The 10,742-nt window shown below is 44.6% G+C and overlaps 1 protein-coding gene across 1 annotated transcript; it reads right to left on the bottom strand.

The window, feature by feature from the left end:
• Positions 1-1,169: 1,169 nt before the first annotated feature.
• LOC307086104 (desmocollin 2-like protein) lies at positions 1,170-9,853 on the bottom strand. Its single transcript, XM_079751156.1, has 16 exons — positions 9,523-9,853; positions 9,277-9,367; positions 8,930-9,144; positions 8,684-8,794; positions 8,173-8,325; positions 7,870-8,014; positions 7,616-7,770; positions 7,052-7,186; positions 6,673-6,858; positions 6,216-6,463; positions 5,874-6,016; positions 4,752-4,973; positions 4,312-4,533; positions 3,107-3,228; positions 2,684-3,004; positions 1,170-2,167 (listed from the first exon to the last, which is right to left on the bottom strand). Exons 1-16 carry the CDS (start codon positions 9,565-9,567, stop codon positions 1,970-1,972), a joined length of 2,712 nt encoding a protein of 903 aa, XP_079607282.1. The 5' UTR covers positions 9,568-9,853; the 3' UTR covers positions 1,170-1,969.
• Positions 9,854-10,742: the final 889 nt, after the last annotated feature.

Below are 10,742 nucleotides of genomic sequence, written 5' to 3'. Positions count from 1 at the left end.
CTTTCTGCTCTCAATAATCATCTTTGCAGCTTTGGATCGCGACGTATTGAATTCAAATCTGATATGCATGTCATCTCGGCGAAAAAAATCAGGAATTTGCATTGTTGAGTGAACAACACCACCATTACATCCCTATCGCTAATGAGGCACAATAATCCATAATCTTCCTAAACCTAATAAGATCAGGGGCTTCGGTTTCAAGGCATTTGCTATCTCCTATGACTCATTTGTGTATGTATTCCGAGGTGTTTATTATCCCCAGATCCTTAGCCTCATAACCCACTATTTTGAAGTGCTTACTTTATATCCTGCGAGTGAGGAAGTCACAATAGAACATTTTAAATCATAGTAATCTAAGAACATCTTAGAAGGGGGCATGTGTCCAGGTATACTGTGTTTAATGTGTGTGTATAAATACGTGTGTGTGTGTGTGTGTGTGTGTGTGTGTGTGTGTGTGTCTGAGAGGGCGTTTGAGAGACAGACAGCATGAGAGAGACAGAGAGAGACTGTATAAACACTTTAACCCTAGATTAGTCAGTTGGAACCTGAAATGGGAACCCTTCAAGTCTATACAGGTGAACAGAGTGAGAGATCCAGTGACTGTGTCTGTGAGAGTGAGTGAAAGAGAGAGAGAGAGAGAGCGCGAGTGAGAGAGCAAGCGCACGAGAGAGAGAAAGAGCCATAGAGATAGAAAGCGAGAGAGAGCGAGAGAGAGAGAGAGAGAGAGCAAGTGAACAAACACGTTTCTGTCTGTTATAAAGGCCTGGCAGATGAGGGTGGTGCTAAAAGGTAGGGCTCATGGGGGGCAGGGGAGGGCGCTAAGTGGAACAGGTTGGGCCCATGTTGTCATGGAGACGAGTGAATGTCTGACTCACAGAACCACACCCGGTGTCTCATTCACTGTAGCATAAGGACACAGATTACAGTGCGTGATTAACGACAGCTTCTCCTTTCCACCAGCCCGATGTCAGCAGTCTCTGATGTCTCATGTCTTACGAGCAAATACCAAGAGGCTTCCTAATCCCTAAGAGCTCGAACATAACACCTGCTTGCATGGATCTCAGAAACCAGGGTTTGTTCACAGTTGGTAGCATAATGGTGCAGTTGCTACAATTATCAATACAATAGGCCTACATAAAATAAAACAAGGTAAAAAAGGAAATGTAACATCCAATGACATTTATAACTTTATTGTATCACGTACATTTAGTCATAGACTTGGCATTTCTTTCTGTTCTTCCTCTGCTTCTTTTTGTGACGCTTTAGTGTGAGCTCGCCGGCCAAACCCTGCCCTACCAGACGCACCCTCTTGCAGATTTTCACAGGGATTAGCTGCAGGCTGACGCGCCCTGACACTCCCCTCCTGACCTGCGGCTCTGAGCTGCACCTCCACACCCTTGTGCCGCGCGTGTGCACTCTAAACGCTACACTCCCCGAAACCCACTAGTGTCATCACGGTTAACAGCGGTGACATCGGACCTCGTGAACAAAGAAGTTAGCTTCTCGTCGGGAACACCAAACAAAAACCGGATCGGCAGTGAAAACAAATCTAAAATTGGATCATTTATAACATGAAAAAAGGAAAAGGTTAACCTTGGTCACCTCTCCTGTGAACATGGCAGTGGGATAATCGTTAATCAACACCGCCCCATGACTCCAACAGCCCAAAAAACTGAAAATACAATCTCATTAAAAAACAACTTATGTACATAACTGGTTTTCAGTGCAAATTTTTTTACGGACAGAATGAAAAAATATAAAAGGATAAACAGTTCAGAGTGCAGACTAGTTTGCGTGTGTGTGTGCCTGTGTGTGTAGATGCAAACCATTTGCTTTAACTCCTTCCTCTCCATCATGTCCCATGCACCCCCCAAAAATCCACATCCGCCTGCGACATAGCGCATCTTTGAAGAGAAAACCCGCAAAAAAAACAACGTTAAACGAAAAACGACTCATGGTGGCACCTTGTTCACTTCTTGGTGCACACGGCGGCCAGGGTTCTGAACTTTGGCCCCAGTGTGTCGAGGAAGTTTAGGTCCTCCTTATGGTCAAGGTCACTGCAGCATCCCACCGAGCCGGCCAGAGAGCCCACCCCCTCGAACCCGTAGGGGTGCAGAATGTCCTCTGCCCCGGCATCGTCAGGGTCCGTGTCCAGGTAGGCCAGCTTCTGCAGCCACGGAAAAAGACAACAAAAACGTTTGAATGGTGCCCCCTGAACTGACCAATGGAAGGCCGGAAAGAGATTGCGTCGCAGTGTGATGACACTGCATACTGCTTTGAGAGAGGAGGATCCCAGCCGTGTTAAAAGCACACAAAAGAAGACATGTGCGCGCAAAGGACACTTTCAGTACATTTTATTCTCATTTTGTCACTAAGCCAAGGAGATTGGTAATTGGCCGAGGGGATTCCCTGAAGAGCTCTTCCTGATAAGCTAGAAGAGCAGCGAATAGAGCTTCACCCAGAAACAAACATATATATAGACAAGTGTTGAATGCAAAACAACGTATTTTACTGCCATTGCTTTAGCTGTGAAATCCACAATTGAATCAAGAATGGCGGCAGAGTTGTAGCACAGTTCTAACTGCACAACGACAGGGGATGTTCACCCAACTCTTGAACATCGAACAACCTCAACTCTAACCGCATTTAACTTGAGCTTCCACCCTTTAACTCTTTAATCTACCTCATTAAGGTAAATGCTGTTGGTCGCCCAGGTTTGGTACAGCGCCGACTCATCCTGGGAGAACTGTAGATTGTTGACTGCCATGTTGTTGTCCATATACTGGGTCTCCTCAAACTGGCCAAACTGGCCTGTGCCGTACTGGCTGTTGGTGAACTGGCCCTGGGAGAGGGTGTTCTGTCTGAAGCCCTGCACCAGGTGCTGCCGGTTGTCTATGGTGCCGATGTTGCTAGAGCTCTTGTTGCCCGTCCAGCCCACGTTGATCAGCGAACCCTTCACCGAGCCCGACATGTCGTACCCGGGGCAAACGAGGAGTTTGGAATCCTGTAGTGGATGGAAGAAATGGTACAGAAATATTGCATATTATAGGAAAACTGTCATGGGTAAATTAGATTCAAAAGCCAAATTGTATGATAGACCACTTACCACCACTTCCTCACCCGGGACCTCAATGTTGGATTTGAGCAAGATGCCACCACTGTCCCCCACGTCCTCCACCTCTCTCATCTGTCCATGGTTTGTGGCACAGAACAACGCGAGGAGGATCCCTACGCCACAAAAGGAAAAAGGAGGAGGAGGAAGAATAAGATGGAGCTGAGCACCCTTGTGTTTAAAAGGAACCCCACAGTTCAACAGAGGAACACCTAATTAGCACTGCGAACATCAGATACGTAGCGTGCGTGGAGTGGGCGACTCACACTGTCAAGATCAAACAACATCTCATTAAAAAAACACACGCTTTCAGGTTCTGGTGCCAGGGAGACATTTTTACAGCTCGGGACGCCGGCAGGCTTTTCCGCAAAGACTTTATCTGTTATATTTAACGGTATAGTTTCTTTCATGCTTGTGCCAAATTCTTCTTATTCTTCTTGGGATGAAACGTCAAAGTAGTTTTTTTATGTTCTCCCCGTCTTAAATTATCAAATATTGTCACGGATTAAGTTGTAAAATACACTATTTACACTACTATATTGTCTTTTGTGACACGTGTTCAATGCAACAGCGATTGTACACACAAAAATATATTGGTCGGCCAAGAAAAACCCCAATTAAAAAAACATTAAGCAATGTTGGAGAGTTATTAAAGGTAGTTATAAAACAAACTTTTTGTATGTTTCAAATCTTCATTCATAATATAATAAAGCATTCTTGACTTTTTACTCTTTAGGCAGTAAAAGAATTGCTACTTCCAGTCTAATTATGTTACACCAGACCTGCTGCTACATATGACTGAAAGCTTTAATCTGTTTGACCAGAGGAAAGCAGTCCATTATCTATCTCATGCTTATTACACGGCTTGGTCGAATGTCCCAGATTCATATTGGTCAATTATGGAATTCTACTTTCAGTTATTTCTGAATAACAATCTGTTGCTATGGTTGCTGTTCAGTGGCTCGCTGTACATTATCCCTTACTTACACAAGGTTCATGACATTTCAGTTTTTCTTAACATCATTTATGCTAATTTGTTACAAAGGTTTCTTTGTCAGGAAAGCGTTCCGAGTTAGCTGTAATTCTGGTAATCTTTATTATCTTCCATCGGGTGTGGTCTGCGTGATTAATGGTTGATCCATCATGACGATAGATCCTTGGCAGCGGCGCCAATAGCGCCTGAAACGTTGAGAGCTTACCTAGCAACAGCAGCAACAGCAGGGGCAGCAGAAGAGTCAGGATCCCAAGGGGGCCCAGGCCAAAGCTATAGCTCGTGGGCACACAGACCCCTCTGCTGCACTGGCATATCTTCACCTTGACCGTCTGTAAAGTGCCCAACCCCTGCAGGTCTGTCACCGTTACGGGCACGCTGTAGATCCTCAATGGGAGCTCTTTTGCCTGCTCTAAGGTAGCCTGCGTACCTGTGGGTGGAAGGGGAAAAGAATTACAAAAAACACAATTTGTACCATTCGCTTTCATGAGTCGCTAGTGAGCTCATGCTAACACTGGTGATGTTCACTTCAAGTGTTAGCATGAGCACGGTTGTGGTTCTTGAGTTGAGTATTTAAATCATACATTTACATTACATACAATTCCATTCAAATTGAATCACATTAGAGGGGGCGGCAGACTCACTCACCGTTTACGTTCGTCAACACCCAATTGCCGTCATTGTCTTTGGGGAGGTTGAAGACAAAGGGCGCGCCGAAGGGACTGCTGTCAGGGTCGAAGGCTTTGAGCACCACGGAGCCAAGATGGCCGTCCCTCTCACACAAAAACATCTCTTTGCCGGGGAGCACTGGGATATTATCGTTCTCGTCTTCCACAACAAGGGTCACCGTCCCCACGGCGGACTTCTTGTCTGAAACACGGGGAGTTCAATGTCAACGGCCTCATAAAACTGGTTCTACAAAATAATGAAAGGTCTCCTAATTCCTGACATTTTTCTCCTGAAAAACAGAGAATCATTTTGTGTATCAACATGACTTGATTGGATATTTTATAGCCAGGATACAAAAGCAGATGGGTCAGATTTGTTCAGACATGCTGGAGAATAATCTGATCAGTAATTGAAAGTGGTTCTGACTACGAGTCGTCTGGCAGTAAACACTATAGTCCTTACCTATAGTCCTTGCTTAACCACAAAACAAAAAACACGAAAATGATGTGTTCTGACAACTGCATTGGGTGGAGCAGGGTTTGGAAATAATAACCAAAACCGATCTAGCTTACAACAAAAATGAAAGGTAACGTGCTGTAATGTAATTCAAGGCCATTAGATTGGCAGATAGAGCTTTACCAAAAATATTCACCTAACAACATCGAACATGAATGTATTCCAACCCTAAAACCTCAAGAGTCACAAAGGGTATGACAGCTCCACCTTAGACCTCAGGTGGCTTCTATAAACTGTGACCGACAATTAGCTGACTAATGCATGGTAGAGGATTGGCTACATTCATGAATTTAGACATCTGGTTAATCCTATGCAGACAAGAATACCCAGCATTCCAGCGGTACTGGGAACGAGGTTCGGTCGATGACCTTACAATAAGATCCCAACAGATTTGAGACACTAGCATGTAGATAGACGACGAGCGCAGTAGAGCACAGTGGCGACGGTGCAGGTCTGTGTACGCTTACATTCCATCAAAGAATGAAATGCCTTACTTTATACTGAGGTGTGGCATTATACGACATTTGGCTGTGATACAACAAAAAAGAGCAGGCAGGGTTACAGCGGGGAGAGATCACAACTTACTCGCATCCACGGCCTTCATGGTGATGTTGTAGAGCCCTTGTACGACATGAGTGGCTTCCCTGTCAATGGTGTTGGCCACCTTGAGCTCCCCGTTGTTCACGTCCACATTGACCCATCCGGCGGGATCGGTGACCTTGTAGTACCTGAGACATGAAGATGAGATCAACAACGGTGTTTTTTCTTTTTCTTGCTTTTTTCACACCACATTCTCACACCGTGCTGTGAGAGTCGGCCCCACGATGCTTTGAGGATCTACCTCAAAGCCTCGTTGAAGTATAAATGACAATGTGTTTCCCGGCCACTCACGGCCTACCCAACCCACAGAGAAGAGGGAACGCTTACTTGATGCCGCCGGCACTGCTGGTTTCGGGATCCTTAGCAACGTAGCTGCCGATGACGGTGCCGTTGGGTGTGTTCTCCTTCACGATGAGGCGGATGTTGGGGGCCTTGAACTCGGGGCCCTCGTCAACGTTGTTCACCCCGACCACCACGGGGATGGTGAGCCAGGTGGCTTTGTCACCCTCCAAAGGGGCCTTATTCTGCGCCTGGATCTTTAGATCCACCTTCTTGGTTTTCTCGTAGTCCAGAGACTGGAGAAACAGGGACGGAACAAGAAAACAAAGTTCAGTCAAATCTCTCTTCACTCAGATCATTAGTTCTTCCCTGAAAACAAATCAGTGATTTGAAAATGTGTCCTGCATGACCGTAGCATGAAAAATGGCTGTAGTTTAACTCCTCTTTGACACTGAACCAAACTGCTGATGAATAATAAAGCAAAGGCAAAAAAGATAACCGTTACCTTGGCTACGTACAGCAGCCCTTCATTGGTCACAGGATCTGTTGCGATCCTGAAGTGGTTGTCTTCATTTCCTTCTATGATTGTAAATACAGCCTCCGAGTTGAGTGTTTTCGGTGCGTCCTTGTCTTCGACCGGAATCCGGAGGATAAGTATTTCTGCTTTGTTCTCGTCTACGTTTGTATTGTACTTTAAGAAGAATAAAAAGGTTAAAAACAAAGTGTGAAAGTGCGGCATTCAAGCAACTCTTTCCCCAAAAAAGATCACATATGACACTTTCATGCTAATATTCAATATCATATAAGGGTGAAGAAGGTTTGCAGAAATAAAAGAAAGGATTAAGGCACTAAGAAGTTAGTACTTTACTCTCTAGGCAACTTACCGATTTCTTTGTGAACGTCGGAGCGTTGTCGTTGATGTCTTCCAGAGTAATGGTGGCCGTGGCTGTGCTCACCAACCCTTTGTCTCTACCACCCATGTCTTTGATTTGCACTGTCACCAAATGTTTCTCCAGGGTCTAGAAAACAGATGAAAGTTTCAAATCTTAGGCCTTTTCAGGCATCATTACGATTTGTCAACTGTCAATATTTTGACGAAATCAAAAACGACAGTTGCCGTGTTTAAACAGAAATCATGTTGTCTAGTGTCACGCATTTAGTTTCGGCTTTATCTTGCATGACACTCCCCGAATGCAAACATATTTTGTATACCTATGTATATATTTATATATAGGTATACAAAGTATAAAGTGTATATATATATATATATTTATATAAATCTATATGTTTTATTTTATTTGTTATTTTGTATTACTTTACAGCATTAAGACAAAGGTAAGATAAACCAATGGCAAATAAAAACATAATCAACACTTATTTTCGCTATGTGTAATTGTGGTATTGAATTAATTGAATTAATCGTGAAGTGAGGCCAGGCGCACTGTTACCTCTCGGTCCAGTTGGTCGCTCTTCACTGTAATGAAGCCAGACTCGGAGTTGATGGAGAACAGATTCCCCCCTGTCAAGAGAGAGTAGCTGATCTTGGTGTGAAGGGTGTTCGCTTGGTCCTTATCGGTGGCCTGGACCCGGCCCACTACTTTTCCTGTGGAGATGGTGACCAAAGCAGTTGGTTAGTGAACCCCATCAACTGTGTAGGACTGTGTGGCGTTGCAGTCAGAATTGGGGTCCGAGGGGTTCTGACCTGGTTTGAATCCCTCGGCCACTTTGAACAAAAGAGGGCCCACGAATTCTGGTTGGTTGTCATTCTCATCGTCCACGATGACCGTGACCGACAGAGGTTTGTCTGTCTCCATGTTGGTGCCGAATTCAAAAACTCTGGCCGTAAACTAAAAAAGGAAAAAGGAAAAGTATTATTTAGACTCCAAAGAATACACAAAGAGTTTATTATCACATTATATCTCTATTGAACCCTGAAGTTCTCTATTCTGAAGTTCTGTATTTATGTTACCTCTTAACGACCACAATAAACTTTTAGAGTACTCACTTCCAACTGGGGGTATTGCTCCCGGTCGATAGGCCCAAGTACCTTCAACAGACCTTCTCTGCTCAGGCTGAGAAGCCCGGCCGGCGGCATGGTCACCCCCGGCCCGTCGGCGGTGTAGTACACTGAGCGGTTAAACGCTGTGTTCGACCCAATCTAGCCATTGAACAGTAAAAGTATGCATCAAATATTTATATTGTAATAATTACATTATATTATATCAGAAACACACATAGAGGTTGAGTTGTAGCATATTGAAAGAAATATATGCATCCTTTTTCTTTTTAAGAATATATACGAATAGCACAAAGAACCTCGAGGGGTGTGTCTGGATGTGTATAAACGTTGCTCCTCGTTTCATTAAAAAAACAAAACAAGGGAGGAGTCAACGACAAGCCATCGGTCAGGACTAAGGGGACGGTCCGGACACTCTGTTGGCTGGTATGAAATATGTGCGTATAGTTCAGCAACAGGTGATTAGCCAATGATTGATTATTATTAGTAGTAGTATTACATGGTCGAGGGTTTTCGGAAAAGGCCCCTTGCCGTTTTCCATGATGTTGAACGGTGGCGGTCTCCAAACTCTCTTGGCCCGACTCAGGAAGCGCCTGATCCGCCTCTCCACCTGTGATAGGCAAACCATCGAAACAAACGGATGCAACAGAAATAAAACATTTAGAACATTTGAAGACTATTATTCATCCACCTGTCAATTAAACGCCGCTATGCAATGTTTTGAATTTAATAAAATTAAACATACCAGTCTTGAAGGCGCTGCGCTCGGCTCACGGAGCAGATTGACTTCCATGATGTTAGTGTTTCCGCTAGCGTCCTGCGCACGTACCGAGAACCGGCGACCCGTCAGCGGGACCACAGTGCTGGATAACGCAAAGATGACTCCTCTTCCTACCGAGAAATGACCATCACTCGTTGCGAAATGTAATGCCTCGGTGGTGTTGAGGCTATCCACTTTAACTGAGGGGGGGAATCAAAAAAACAAAACAAGGACCACGTCAGTTCTACCGTCCACCAGAACAGGCTTGGTACTGAGTGGATTGTTTGGTCGCTCTACAGGTGTTGAGGTGAGGGATATTATAGGTCTCATACTTTGATAGAGCACATAACCGGTCGGGATCGTCTCTGGCACGAATACTCGGATGGAAATGGGGAGAAACCGTGCGTTCCCAACGGAAAGCATCTATACAATACACAACACATGATAATATAATGCATAGGTTCATACACATATCGTTTTATATATTATCTTTAGAGTCAGTATTGTACGTTTCTTTCGTCTATGTATAACAAATACATCTTTCAAGTAAAAAAAAAAGTAATATTGCGATTACTTACTGTGATGAATAACATGTAAATGTGTAAATGCCATGTTGCTGCCATTTCCACAAAGGTCTTTTTACTATTTGTCTCCCTCCAATGGGTCCACCAACTTCTGTCTTCCGTCGATATGAACTTGAGTAGTGACAGATCAGCCTGTTCTGTGTCGAAGAGTTGGAGAAATAAAAAAAAGAAAACTTCGACACGCGCTTTTGTGAAGGATCAAGGTAGGTTGTGTGAGCCTGCTAGGCGACTCCCTGTGCAAAAATGTCCAGCCCGACACAAAAAACTAGAGAAAGTGACTTGTTTGTTCTGACACACCCTAACTACTCCACCTAGACTGCTCCACCTAGACAACGGTGTATTGTGACCAGTCTCGCTGTCTCGTCTCGTCTCACTTCTCGCTGACGGGAAAACTACAAGACGAATAGACTAATGCTTCCAGCAGGGGGCGGTGTTGTATAAAGAGCGCACATAAGCTGTGCTCCTGCAGGAGTGGGTTACGCAGTTTTAATTTGTAGGCTACCACGTTGGAACTTGTTTTATTGTTTTCACACCTCTTGCCGTTTACATTTTTTACTTTGAATTTTTTTAAATCAATACCCAAACGTACATTGGTAGACTTGTGTGCAACCTTAAGTGTTACTTATTTATTGTATGACTCAACTGTGATCTATTGTGCGAAATGACTCTCACTTCCATGTTTCTGTCCGAGACAATGGCCTGTAAATTGCCCCTCTTGCTCAACCTCCAGTTCTCCCAAGCGTGTAGGAGTAAAGTGAAGGCCTACTCGTAGCTAACGCCACAGGAATGTGTGTTGAATGAAGCCTGACGTGTGTGTGTGTGTGTGTGTGTGTGTGTGTGTGTGTGTGTGTGTGTGTGTGTGTGTGTGTGTGTGTGTGTGTGTGTGTGTGTGTGTGTGTGTGTGTGTGTGTGTGTGTGTGTGCGTGTGTGTGTGTGTGTGTGTGTCTGTCTGTCTGTGTTAGGAGGGTGGTGGTCGACTCTACCCCACTGTAGAGCTCCCTTTATGCTATCTCTATAAACCACAGATAAAACAAGGGGTGACTAGTAGGGAGTCGCACAGAGCGAGAAGGAGCAGAAGCATGCAGGGCCTATTAAGCCACTGAGCCTGCATGGGAAATTCAACGGAATCGTCTGATAAGCAGTGTCAGTGACTTTGGTGGCGAAAGGGAAGGGGTTTTAGGGCTTAAATTCCTGCCCGGGGTAGAATCGAAACA

Source organism: Pollachius pollachius, assembly GCF_949987615.1.
Source record: "Pollachius pollachius genome assembly, chromosome: 14".
NCBI classification, from domain to species: domain Eukaryota; kingdom Metazoa; phylum Chordata; class Actinopteri; order Gadiformes; family Gadidae; genus Pollachius; species Pollachius pollachius.
This window is presented reverse-complemented; position numbering and strand designations above follow the sequence as displayed.